The sequence below is a fragment of the Vulpes lagopus genome, chromosome 13 (genome assembly GCF_018345385.1).
Source record: "Vulpes lagopus strain Blue_001 chromosome 13, ASM1834538v1, whole genome shotgun sequence".
In the NCBI taxonomy this organism is placed as follows: Eukaryota; Metazoa; Chordata; class Mammalia; order Carnivora; family Canidae; genus Vulpes; species Vulpes lagopus.
The window spans coordinates 45940706-45955168 of record NC_054836.1 but is presented as its reverse complement, the minus strand read 5'-3'; the positions used below and the strand labels follow the sequence as shown (position 1 = coordinate 45955168).

Here is a 14463-nt window from a genome sequence, read left to right as displayed (position 1 = left end):
AATCTAAATAGCAGCAGCTGTTTTTATGAGTTGGACACTTCCAGATGTTTCATATATATATGTACATACATGCATACATATATATAACATACTTATCACTCTGTGTAATAGATATTATTGCAAAATTCCAAAATATAGCAGGAATCTCTCTTCTTCTTTCCCCATACACTCACTGCCTCCATCTTAATCCAAGCCACCACTGTCTGCCACTACTGCAACAGCCTCCTGCCTGGTCACCTGCTTTCAATCCTGCCCCAGCCCATCTATTCTCTCCACAGTAGCCTGGACACAGGGTAATCTTTGGAAAGCAGAAAGAGGCTTGCTTAAAGCCCAGCAGTGGCTCCCACTCCTCTTAGAATAAAGGCTACCCATCTTCCCAAGACCTCAAAAGCCCTGCATGATCCAGCTCCTGCTTCTACTCCACCCTCATTTTATGGCCCTCTTTCCCTTGCCCACCAGTTCAAGAGCATGCTATCTTATTCCTACTTTATGGCCATCAAATATGTTTCTTCTGCAGAGAATGCTTGCCCTGACTCCCTTCGACCGTTTAAGACTCAGCTGAAATATCACAGCCACAGAGAAGCTTTCTCTCATCTCCACCTAAGTAGCCATTTGTTTTCTATTGCTCTGCCTTATTTGTTTCCTTCATCACAATGTACTTAGCAAGCATTTGTTGTAGAGTTACTATTTTTGTCTGGTTCTCCTTTTGGAAAATCGGCACCTCTCTTGGAGTCACCAGAGTACCCACTGTGCTCAGCACAATGCCCAGCACTTAGCCACTTGGCAAGAAATATTTCTTTACTCAACAAAGAAGTCCATTTTACGGATATCCAATAAGCTAATTAACTTGCCTGAGATCAAAGAGCTATTAACAAGATATATAGAAATCTATCTCTCTGAGGCAAATGAACATTCTGCGAGGGTTTAACAATCTTTCTCTTTCAAAAAAAAAAAAAATCACACTTATCCTGAAGACCTTAAATGACTGTAATCATCATGAATCTTCTTTGCCCCACATATAACCTAAGCCACAGCTGTGATTGTCCATGTGCTAAGTACATCCAGCTGGTAGCTTGAGGTTGGGAAGATTTTGCAACAGTGGAAATCCTTAAATTGTTCAAATGTGCTTGTCACAAAGAATTTCTCTTAAGTGCTTTCTATCCTGCCTAGTGGGAAGCCCTTGTGTTTTATCAAGTTGCAATCCAGTTGAACTATTAATGGAATTTCCCCTTGGCCAAGGGGGGATGTGACCATTCACATCAGCAAGTCTCTTCTATTGCAATTTTAGGAGTTGTAGTGAACTTCTGATGGATGGATCCACCAGGAATTTCTCACCTGCACAGTTCTGCTGAGGCTCCCAGTGGACACTGATGCCCTCTCTCTGGCAGGCCCGAGTATATGCCAGAAATGATTCGCAGTAACAGTTTTTATGGACTGGACATTCACACATGTCTGTCACGCAGGACCTAAGGAACCCAACAGAAAGAAATAAACATGTAAAAATATCAAATTATCACACACGCTAAATGTGACTTGCAGAAAGGGGTGTGTGGGTGGATGGCAAACCTTGATTGGCCATTAAAGTTTGCTATATTAAGTTGGAAATCTAAAAATGGCATAAAATTCCTGTATGAAACCCTACTAGGTATCTCTGAACAATGTGATCTTAAGTTCCCTTTCTTCTAGAGAAGGACTATCCAATAGAACTTTCTGTAATGATGGGAATGTTCTATAACCTCCACCGTCCAAAGAAGTCTCCACTACCCATATCTGGCTATTGAGCACTTGAAATACATCTAGTGTGTGTGAGGAACCATTTTTTTTTATTTCATTTTAATTAACTTAGATGCAAATAATCAATATACCCAGCGGTTACCATGTTGGAAAGGTAGTTCTTGGGCTATAGTCACCATTCAAGGTGCTGCCATTTTGTGAACAGCTCTGATACAAGAATCATAGTTTCTACCAAAATGTGACCAAAATAGTGGCCAACCTAATGAAAGTATAAAATCCCAGGGCTTTCTGAAGACATACAATTAAAATTCACTTTTCTAGTAGCTTAGATTTTTAGTTTTTTGAGAAACAGTGAACCTCATTCTTTAGAATGTGGGGTGACAAATTATAAATAAAGCAAAACATTCAGACTCCTAATTAGACTGAAAAATAAAGATTGAGCCAAGGTCTTCATTGCTTAAGTTTAAAGACAGAAATGATGGGCCAGGACATAAGGAGAACTGAAATGCGCTTAAATGTAAACTAACAAATTTTCAAGCACGTTGACCTCAAAGACACAGTAATGACCTTACACTGGCATGCCATATTGCCACTGACAAAGTGCTTCCACAGGCAGTCTGTCACTGAGCACTAAATAGGACAAAGCACCGTCCCTATTTTATAAATAAAGAGGTCATTTCACAAATGAATAGATGGGCCCAAAGTCACATTAAAAAGTGGCAAAAGAGTGAATTAAATTACATCCCCCCAGATGCATGCTCTTCCTGTTATGCCATAGGCTTGTCTTCCTTTTCTTCTTCCAGCAAGCTCACTCCCTAATAGTTTTGGACTTAACATTTATGCAAGAGGCCCTCAAGATTAAGAACGTGAAACTACTCTTATTTTTTTTTTCACACCCTTGTTCAGCAACACCTCTTCCTTACAGAATCTAATCAAGGCTGAAAGCAAAAAACAAAGAATACTAATATTCAAGATTACGAACAGCACAGATGATCTTGAAAAGTGACCAGGATGTGATAATCCACTGTGAATATGCCAGCACTTTCTCTTGGCGTGGGATGTGTGTACACATCTGATTACAGAGAGAGGACAGCTAGCTCTGTGTAAAGGCTGATGCACCACCTGCTTTGAACAGGAATTAAATGCAGAAACCATATTAAAGAATCAATAGACTCCCCGTGTACCTGCAAAGTTATTACAGCCCAATCCTCAAGAACACAACCTTGGTAATATGAACTAACAGGGACAAAAGAGCAATAGAACTGAAACCTAACAAGCCTCCTCTGTGTCATCAAGTGAGAAATTATCTGATGACTGATACTTAAGACAGAAAATTATTTGATGACTGATACGGGACAGAAAAATGGATCTATCTCCTCTCTGTAATAATAAAGACTGTATTTCTTTTTTAAAAAAATATTTTGTTTATTTTAGAAATAGAGAGAGGGACAGTGGGGTGGGGAGGAACAGAGGGAGATGGAGAAGCAGACTCCGCATTGAGTCCAGAGCACGAGTGGGGCTCCATCCCAGGACCCTGAGTTCCTGACCTGAGTCCAAATCAAGAGCCCCTCAACTGACTGAGCCCCCCAGGCACCCCAAGACTGCACTTCTTCATACCTCCCCGCACTTTGCATTATAGAAATCTTAAGAAATCATGCTCACCAGCCAACCCTTTCCAGTACCAAACTACCAGGCTGTGTCTAATTCCGTGCAGAGCTTTGGAGAAAAGGCAGGGAAAGGCTGTTCTTAAAAGGACCTGGAAGTATCTAGGAGGAACACCCTTCAAGACCACTGCCTTGGTGGTTTTGATTTCCACTTCAGACCAACCCTCACCCTGCACACTCCCGCTCAGACTTCACAGCGAAGTCTGTGACCTCACCTCCATGGGGCTCCCCTGGGGGACTGCAGTGTCCCCCCCTTCCTGGCCCACACAGGTGCCACCGTGTGGGCCCTGATGCACTGTGTGGGGAGGAGGCGGGCTCCACATGAGGACACCAGGCCTTCGGGCCAAAGACCGTCTCTTGCGACGCTGTGAAACTGCGTGGACAGCAAACAGAAGGCGATCGGCGTGGGTGAGTCCTTGGGGAATGTTTGCTTTCCCTCCCCTTCCTTGCTGCTGGCCCTCTTAGGAAGCTATGTACACGATTCAAAATAAACTGTGATCGGCTAAATCCAATTCACCAAGACTGGGGGTGGGGGGGAGAAAAGGCCGTGAGCTCACGGTGAACGTGTAAGCTCACATTTAACAGCCACCGCGTTTGCACGCTCCACCTCCACAACAGGCCCCTGGGCACTCAGGCCACAGCCAGCAGCATAGCTGCCCTTTACAACGAAGGAAGATCTGGGCTCCTTCTAGCTGCCCTTTACAACGAAGGAAGATCGGGGCTCATTCTATTACTTGGCACTCACGAGGAACAACACTGGAGGAAAAGCCATTTGTCAAAGCCACCCTCCTCCTCCGCTTGAAGTATTTCGCATATATTTAGAGGCTTGAGAGATGTGTTTGGCCACAGAAGTTAAAACTACAAGATGTCTTTTTTTCCCCCCTTGTCAAGTTGATGATTTTTATGCAAAATCGGACCCAGGGTCTGTGAGAGAATGAGGAAAGAGAGGGTCCCTCCTCTGCTTGGCAGAGTGCACAAATGTTAGTTCTTACGTTGGGCATTTTGCCACCGTCAGCTTTTCTGTGGCCTATCTCACGCAGCAATGGGGTGGGAGGCAGGTCTTAATTACTAGCCCACTTGGGACACCCAGAGGGCTCTGAGGTTGAAGGTCTGCCTTCAGCTCAGGGTGTGATCCCGGGGTCCTGGGCTCGAGTCCCTCATCGGGCTCCCTGCATGGAGCCTACTTCTCCCTCTGCCTGTGTCTCTGCCTCTCCCTCTGTGTCTCTCATGAATATATAAATAAAACCTTAAAAAAATGACTGACCCACTTAACTTTTGGGGAATTGGAGCTTGGAGGAGGTAGGTTGCTCAAGGTCGCGTGGCTGACTGCAGATCTGAACTGCAAAACCAGGACTATAATTCAGGTCTTTCATCTCAACACCCATACAAATAATGACTGCATCAGAAGAGCTTTCTAGGGAGCAACTGGGCAGTACTTATAAATAACCCTAAGGAAGCTTCTTTCTTTGGCAGGGAAATTTCACACCCAAGAAAATAGGAATGCATGTGGATGGAAGACTCTACGTGCAGGGGTTTTCATCACAATGTTATTTAAAATGAAAAAGAAGGCAGAGGGATAACCTGAATTGCCTAGAACAAGGGCCTACTGAGCTACAGCTAGGTGACCTTTATGTCCTGCAGACATTGCAATGACATTTTGTAGAATATGAGGAAACATTCAGGCAGGATTGATTGAAAAAGAGCAAAACTGTTTCGCTACCGTGTGGTCACACATAAGAAGACAAAAATAACTGAGAATTGATATGCCCAAATATTCACAGCGGTCAACTCTTGGTGATAGAACTGTGGCTCTTCTTATCGTCTTCATATCTGTGCTTTCTGCAGTAAACACATATCACTTTTCTAAAAAGATAAAATCGGTGTATTTTTAAATCGACAAAAAGAGTAACATGAGACATGTTAGTATTTCAATCAGAATGTAGGGACGAGAACGAGAAAAGAAAGAATAAAGAATGGGAGGAAATTAAAATATCCCTTTGGAGGTCTCAGTTATTAAATATTTCTCCAGCTACAGTTTTCCAATCTGTGTATCCGAGGCCTCCTGACACAGGCTTTGATTTTATTCATGGTGTATTATCCTCAGACTCCCACCTCATCGGTCAGCTGATGCTATGGACTTGACATCCAGATGGTTGGGACGGATAATGGGATAATTAGGCACGCTTCTGCTGGAAGGAATTTATTAAGAAAAAGGGAACTTCCTAAGAGTAAAGTAAAAGCATCCTCAAATGCACTTCAAATTTTGGGGAGGGGTGAAAGCTATTGTTATTCAAGTGTCCAATTTGTGTTGATCACACTTAATAGTTCAGTATGAGAAAAAAAATCTAATTTATGACAGAACGTAGTTGAATTTTTATGTGGTAATGGAAACCTGTTGTTCTTTCCTTAGTCAGTATGCCCTGATACTGCACATTTATATTCATTTTATAGAACATGTAAGAGAATTTTACCACTTTTAGTCATTAGTAAGATTTATGGCTATGGTTTCTCTGCTTTCATGTCATTATCCTGTCACAGTTATGTTCTGTTTGACGTTGAGTTCCTGCTCAGGAAACACAGGCGCCCATTGCTCCAGTGGGAAAACTCAGGCTGCATTACAATAGAGCTCTTCCAGGAAAGCTCTACAGGTAAGACAGAAACATCGCCTGCCTATGGAGCCCCTTAAAGCATCCTTCTGTCACAAGAGCTTAGGAATGTATCTGGAAATGATGTTCTCTGATTTATCCACCCTGCTCCTGGCACCTTTCCTGACAGCAGAGAGGTACAGGCAGGATTCTTGTTCCTTGGGGCTCACAGAGCTGCGCACTGCAGTGATATGGAAAGAGGATGCCAAGAGCTACCTCAGAGTCCCCCCAGCTGGTGCCGGGCTGGGCAGCACTTCATCACATACCAGCTGCCCACCCCCCTTCTCTAATCATCTCCTGTATGGGTATCATGTCTCAATAAGACTCTTCGAAGCCCTCTCCTCACTGCGTGCAACATGGTACTGATACCATGGTGGGGTATCAGGTGGGGTCAGCTCCCTCTCTGGAACCCAACTTATCACAATTTATCTGCAGGGGAGCCCCCATCATCTTCTCCCCTCCATTAGGTTACAGCCGCTGTCTCCCACAGAGCTCTAGAAAGAAGCCACTAGCCACGTGGAACTGTGTACATGGAAATTTAAATTAATCACAATTAAATAAAACGTTAAGTTCCGTTCCTTCAGTCACACTGGCCACATTTCAAGTGTCCAATGACCCCATGTGGCTGGGGGCCACCATCCTGGACAGTGCTGAGTTACACAAGTTCCATCACTGCAGGAAGTTCTACTGGATGGCGGTATGAAGCAGGAGCGCAGCTCCATCTGCGTTGGGAAACCATTCCTGTTCTTCCCGGAGAGATGTATAGATGCTGTGAGGTCAGAATCAGGCTCACTCCCGCTCCTACTGGGCACTTACAGAGAAAGCTCAAATTCATCATCCCTAGTGATCTAGATCTCCCTTTTTCTTCCCTACTCACATTCTTTTACCCAGTCGTAGGGAACGTCTCCTTACCCCTCAGGCTTCCTTCCCATTCCTGCCTTGACTGTGCTTATCTTTTCCACTGGAAGAATGTGATGTCTATCCTTTAAGGCTCAGTTAAAACTCCTCCACGATGCTCCCTGACCAGACTGGGAAAAGTCAACCCCTCCTACTGGGTCCTATCCCTTCTACTTCTTTATCCTGGCACAGACTCTGTGAATCCTAATTACTCTTTGTCTGTTTGAGAAAGGGGAACTTGTATCTTGTTCACCCAGCCAAGCAAGGTACCTTGAACACACAGCTCAGTAACTATGGTGAATCATCAAAAGAGCCCGAAGGAGGATGGCCTGATGACTTTCGCCCAGCTTCCCCGGAGCCACGGTTGGACCCTGATACCTAGAGTGCGAACTCTATCCTTGCTGCTCCTCCCCGGCCAAGGCCTGAAGTGGCCACGGCCCCAGGGCTGCTCCCCACAGCAACCTCTGAACTAAGCTGCTTCCTTTGGGAACCATTCATTCTCATTTTGAACTTTTTACACCCCTCTCCAGCATCCTAGGGGATTTTCTTTGTAATTTAATGAACAGCAGAATAAAGGATCTGATCGGAGAAGTCTACTTTAATAACACATTTTCAGAAAAGCACATACTCAATATCGTAAGACCAACCTATAGCTCTTCGTGTTATTAAAAAGGCAAGCCTCCAATACTGCTAAAATCAAAACATCAAACATCGCTCTGCTTCCTAGCAACAGCATACCGAGTGGCTTTCCCTCTGCTTTTTCTGGCATGAAGGCCACCCCTGTCAGAGAGAGGTAAGTGTTCATGCGTTTGCTACCCAAACAGAGTTTTGAAGGACAGAAAAATTAACCACTGGGAACTCTCCACACTGCTTCTGGGGGAACAGAAGGGCAAGCCAGTAGTGACAGCAGCCAGCCGCATCTGGGAGCCAGAGGTAGAGCTTTGGCTTTCCCCTCTGCCACCAGGAAGGGTCTTTGGCCGTACTATGTTGTTCTATTTGGAAGTCGGCTTTCCTGAGAGCAATAGTAAAATGTTGCTATGTCCAGAAGATGACTAGAAAACCATGCTGGGTTCATGTGGCTTTCCTTGCTCCATGTATCTAGGAAGTTCACAGAAGCAAGTGAAAGCATCTCAGGCTAGTTAAGTGCCTGGGCATCAGTGGGAAATGGGGAAGGAGGAGGGTTCCGGAGGCAGTCCTGGCTGGGTGGACAGACGTATGTTTAACTACCAAGAGACTATTAAAAAATTCACTTACACTTTAATCCTTGAAATTCTGCCCCGACCTCCCTAACCTGAATTGAACTGAAATAACTATGGGTAGTAGCCATAAGAAGCCATAGCCTTGTCACATTAGACCTAAGAAAATAACTTCATCCCTAACTCAGTAGTGGCTTCCTCTGCTCTTCTCAATACTATAAGGGCATCCTCATCAATTCATACACACACACACACACACACACACACACACACACACACAAAACCTAGCATATTGGCATAAAAAAAAAATTGGGCCAAAAGATTCAATAATGAGAAACCTGAGGTTGCTTTATTGAGTTGTTAATCAGGGTGCAGCAAACCTGCAGAGCCAGCCAGCAGGGAGTCCTTGCTGCTCCCTCCAGATCCTTCCTGGGCCAGCCACAGTTTGGCACCATAGTGGCTTAAATATTGGTGAGAATGTTTGATATCAAATATTGGCTTAAATGTTGGCTGTATGGTTGCCTAGGTTTCCAGGACAGCACAGCAAGGCTAGATATTTCTGGATGAGCTTATTTCACAAACTCGATCTAAGGAGATGGGGCAGGAGAATCTGGGAGTCTAGCTGTTTCTCTGGTTGTAAATACTGAACTTATCTGCAATCCAGCCTCATGAGAACCCCCTTCCCCCCAGACACACATACATTAGACCTTTAGCCCACTCCTAAGTGTGAAGAAAAATGAATTCATTGAGCCCTTTTTGTTTGTGGTATTGACTCAGGCACAGACATGAATAGAGATGGACACACCTTCAAACTCCAAGTGACACATAAAGGCTATTATGTCAGGAAGTCAGTGCAAATGGGATACTGAGGACTAAGTCCAGAAGGCTTCACACAGTAGGAAAGACATGGGAGCTGGGTCTTGAAGGATGTGTGGAATTTTGCTTCATTACAGAATGAGGGAAACAAACTTGCAGGTAAAAGGAGGAGTTTTGAATAAAAGCACAGAGCTTTCAAATCACCAGGTCTCAAAGTTGATGGTCACATGGTCCAACCTCCAATATTTAAAAATGAGACAAGACAAAGAGTACCCGACAGTCACACAACCTGTTGTTGAAGGCCTTGTTTCCTCACATAGCAGCCTGGCAGGTCCTGTTGTTAAGACATTTCTTTCTCCTAGGGATCGAAACCCTCATAATCCCCAGCCTGAACTTCTAGGTGTGACACATGGCACCGTGCGGAATTGGTCAACGTGCTCGTGCCCACAATGACTTCAGTTACATTCCTGAGCTCCCCCATCAGCCTCATGTGTTCTCAGCCTCTTATGTCTGCAACTGCTCTCTTTCTGCCTTGACAGGAATCAAAATCCAGCTACCAAAGTAACAGGGAAAAACCTACCAAGCCATTTCAAAAATTATTCACAACAAACCTTTTGGACTGCTTGCACTCTGTTCTTGTTAGGTATACAGTTGCCTACTTATCTGCATGTAGCTCCAACTTAAAACCTAGGGACTCCACACTTTGCCCTAATTTACACTCCCCAGATACTGAAAAATACTGATGGCTTTAACCCTCCAGGGTTAAATTCCCCAGGAGGCAAATGCCATTACCTGCAAAGCAGAAGCTAGGGTGGCATAGGAGATCCAGAAATGGTCCTCAGCCTGAGACACCTTCCTAAAGCTAGAGATTGTTTTGAATCACATAGGCATGGAGACCTCCTTTAAAGCTACCCATGTGGGATGCCTGAGTGGCTCAGAGGCTGAGCATCTGCCTTTCGCTCAGGGCATGATCCTGGGATCCAGGATCGAATCCCACATCGGGCTCCCTGCATGGAGCCTGCTTCTCCCTCTGCCTATGTCTCTTCCTCTCTGTGTGTGTCTATTGTGAATAAATAAATAAAATCGTAAAAAAAATTATAAAAAAATAAAGCTGCCAATGCTTATGATTGTCCATAGATGCCAATCTTAATGGGAGTCCGTCATACTTGCTCTGGGCAGAGACCAAACAACCATCATGCACGTTCTGGAGCCTAAAATGTGTTCTCTCTCGATAAAACCATCTATCAGACCGTATATATATATGGAGAATATCATCCCCGTGCCCATAGTTAAGTATTCTTGTGCCTTAGGGTTGGAGAAGGTGTGTGCACCATCTTGCTATGCGGCCCAGGCCCAGCTGGGATGTTAAAGGGGCCAGATCCAGAGATTCTATAACCACTAACGTGACTAGGAGATACTCCTCTAGGGGAAAAAAAAGAGCTATCTTTGCTCGAGTATGAAACACTGGCTCCACAGAGGGGGAGAAGCTAATCGTGATTAGCAAACATTTGCTGGGCTGTCACTCTCTGAGGGATAACTCATTATTTCAGTTGGGGCAGGGATGTCTCGCAAGCCGGCGGGGAAGGGGAAGCCTGGTCACCACCCCCCTCTAGTGGCCGAGAGCTAGAGTGCCAAGTAACCTTCATTCGGATTCCAGCATCGGCCTCTTACTCCACTTTTGGAGGAGGGGGAGGGGGAGGGAGGCTGGCTGATAAAGCAGAACGTAAATAAAAAACGGCTGCTTGTCAGAAAATCAATCACTTTTCTCTTAAACATGTTCAATTCATCACCGTCACGGTCACTGTAAAACAACTGTGGGGCTGGTTGGTGGACTCCAACCCCGCAGGATCTAAGAGCCCCCTGGGCACCTGCCACAGAGGATAGAATATTGGAGGCACTCCCTGCTAGGGGGCCGGCGAGGCGGAGGATCAGTGGGCAAAAGCCTAAGCTTTTGTGTTTTTTATAAAAATCTCATTTTACCTATGCACCGTATCTAGCTTGACCTACTTGGTTTTTGCAAGGAATCTCAATTACAAAAGAGTCCCAGACCCTTCACCTAAGTAGGAAGTACCACCTCTGAGGCGGTGATATATTCAGAGGCCAAAGGTGCCAGCGTGTTGACTATGTTCCATCACGTTCCTGCTTCCCAATTAGTAAAACAGCAGAATCACTGCAGTCCTGGCGTTCTAGGACACTCTGTCTAAATGTGGACTCGCCCAGCCCTAAAACTAGGTGATATTCACACTTGGGAAGTCCTTCTAGGAATGAGAGGGGGCCCTTTGCTGAGAAAAATGTTCAAAATCTCTTCTTTGTGGCCAGCCCATCTCATTCTATTTCCATCCCCGACATAGATACACATCCCCTTTGCAATTGTTCCATTCAACACGACAAACATGAATGGAGTGTCTGCTGCAAGCAAAACAACAGGTTGGGCTCAGTGGGGGATGTGGAAGGAAAGAAGACCCTGCCTTCAGCTTGGGACTTTCACAGTGTCATGAGGAGGACAGGGAGAGACTAGCAGGCCACGGGCAGTGCAACCAAGAAGGCTCCATCTGGGGCTTCTGTAGGTGCAGGGCTGCACTCGAGAGGGAGTCCCTCCTTACATCCTGCTCATCTCTGCACAGCAGGGGAGAGGAAAGTACACCAATGAGACGAGTCGCCAGAGACAGCAAGGTGAGGCCAAAAGCCCTGTGGAGTCCCACACCTGCGTGAAAGCCCACCTGGGTCACTTTGGGGACAGTCTTTCCCCTTTCGAGGCCTGTTTTCCTTATGTCACCTCTCATGGGGTTCTCATGCCAAGTAAGTGAGAAAACAGACTGTCCAATTGTTAAGAAGGAGAGAGAAATTGGGCAGTCCAGGTAGCTCAGTGGTTTAGCGCTGCCTTCAGCCCAGGGCCCGATCCTGGAGACTCAGGATCGAGTCTCACATTGGGGTCCCTGCATGGAGCCTGCTTCTCCCTCTGCCTGTGTCTCTGCCTCTCTGTCTCTCTCTCTCTCTCCTCTCTCTCTCATGAATAAATAAATAAAATCTTTAAAAAAAAAAAAAAAGAAGGGAACTACTGGGTGGCTCAGCAGTTAAGCTGCTGAAGTTAAGCTGCAGCAGTTAAGCTGCCTTCAGCCCAGGGTGTGATCCTGGAGACCCAGGATCAAGTCCCATGTTGGGCTCCCTGCATGGAGCCTGCTTCTCTCTCTGACTGTGTCTCTGCCTCTCTCTGTGTCTCTCATGAATAAATAAATAAAATCTTTAAAAAAAAAAAAAAAGGAGAGAGAAATTCATGCACACAGGGGCATGAAGGCTAGAGGCAGAAGCCAGGCAGAGAGCAGGGGCTCCTATCTTTGCCCAGCTCCAGCTCAAAGTGAGAAGGATGCATAAGTGGTGCTTTGGTTTTTTTCCTCTCATTCTGGGGTGGGGGGGCCGGAGGGGGGCATTGCTCTCAGCTCCGTCCTGGGGGACTCCCAGCCCCAGCTGTCCTCTGTGAAATCTTGCCATTGGTGGCCCAGCGTGACAGGACAGGTGTGCCCGTCTAGACCACGGCCGCCTGCTGAGAGGCAGTCACTGGGACTGGCGATCACAAGTGGCAGCAAGGAAGATCCATGAAAGTGAAGGCATCTGGCATCTGGAGGCCACACCCCAGCCATACGCAGCAGCCACCACCAGCCCAGCTGCTTTAAAAGGGCCAACCCTTCCAGAGGCCTTTTCCACATTAGGCAGTGGAAGGCTGCCAAGTCCACAATCCCTGTGCTACGTGTGCTAATAAAAGGGTAGCAGTGGTGGCCGCACCCCCAGAGGATGCACTGCTGTGGTGAACTTTTTCAGATGCTGGGTGCCTTTCATCAAGCATCTGCTGGTCCTTTGGCTCCACCAATAAACCAGTATTCACATCCAATCACTGTACAGGGATGGGATTTTTTGCACTCCATATTCTACGCAGTTTGACCGTATGGGGAAAACTAGGTCTAAGAGAAGTATCCTTCCTGGGGGGCCCACCCCACTTGCATCAGTTGGGGATGGCACATGGCCATTCGCAAATCACAGAGTAGAGGTTCAGGGACCAGCCACTCCCCAAACCCCAACCATAAACATCACGGGCCAACCATCTTCTTGCAGCTTCCCACCCTCTGCTCAAATGATAGCATCCTCATATAAGCCCTAGAGAGATGGAATGTGAGGCCCGTTTCCTAGAAGCAAAACAATGGGGAATATTGCTTTCAAGGCCCCAGAACATTCATAGCCACAAAAGTGGAAGAAGTGGGGTAAGGCAACCTTCCCTCAGTACCTACTGTATGCCAGAGACTATTGCATAGATAAGCACATATAATTTTGACTGCAAAATTTTTAGCAGAAGAGAGAACTAAGACCCAAAGAGGTCAAGCAGGTTTTTTGTTTGTTTGTTTGTTTGTTTAATATTACACAGGTAGTAAGTGGCAAAGCTAGGTCCACGCTCTCTGCCCTATAACACACTGCCTAAACAACGCACTCTGCTCCTTCCGCCCCTTTCTCCCGGTTAGAATGTACTCCTCCTTCAATATGCAGGCCAACAGCTTTCTCAGGGGGGCTTCTGAGATCCCCAAGCTAGATGAGGTTGCTATTTAATTCTCATGGTGTTCCTGAGTGGCCCTTGTCATAGCCTGCAACTATGTTCTTGTCTGATGGATCCCTCACTCCATCCACCTCTCTACACTCCAAGGAGGGCAGGTTTTGCTCACCATCTTTGGCCAGCCCTGGTCAAGAGTAGATACTCAAAGATGCTATTTTTCTGAATGAATCATTTATCAATGTTTATATAGTCAAGTACAGATAAAGTGAATTCTAAGATGACAAGGAGAATTAATTGGTTCAATGACCTGAAAAAGTTCAAGGAAGAGTGAGCATCCCATGGATTAAAGTACGACCAATGGCCAAGAGGAGTAAGATCTGGAAACAGGCCACTGGGTTAGGTAACTAGGAGTCATTGATGGCCTCAGGAGGAATAGTTTCATGGGGTGGGGACAAAAGTATTAAGGTGGGAAAATAGGTGAGGCACTGAGAGAAGGCCATTCTTTCAGTAGGTTGGTAGTGAAGAGGAGGAGAGAAAATGAATGACAATGCAGGGAAGCGGGTGGAGCACTCCTGTGTGAATTTGTACATATGTCAGTTTGTTAGGATCAAAGAGACTTGGACATGTTTGGCACCAAGGAAAAAGAAGTCGAAAATGTTGAAATTGAAGAGATGGAGGGGTTAGGTAACTGGGAGAGTAATGTCATGAAGATAAATAGGTAAAGATGGAGTCAAGAATGTAGAAGAAAGATTGTCCTTCTCTTCACTTACAGTTGCTAGTAAATCCCTGAAGAAAAGTTCCTGGAAAAAGAAAAAACACACACTCACAAGTCATTTTGCTTATACAAAGCGGAGTGGGGGAAGGGCTAAAAAAAACCAAGGCTACCTTCTAAGTCAGCAGTTGGATGAGGATCAATGACCCAATGTAAGTCTCTAGCAATGAAGGGGGTAGAATTATTTTTTTTTAAGATTTTA

General features: G+C 45.6%; 1 protein-coding gene across 2 annotated transcripts in view; it reads right to left on the bottom strand.

Moving 5' to 3' along the window:
• BMPER (BMP binding endothelial regulator) overlaps nucleotides 1–14463 on the bottom strand; it is a 242578-nt gene that overhangs the window by 10960 nt on the left and 217155 nt on the right. For both annotated transcript variants that reach the window (XM_041728257.1, XM_041728256.1), the window contains exon 14: nucleotides 1336–1466. In XM_041728257.1, the coding sequence (XP_041584191.1) occupies nucleotides 1336–1466 (131 nt within the window). The remainder of the gene's footprint in view (nucleotides 1–1335; nucleotides 1467–14463) is intronic.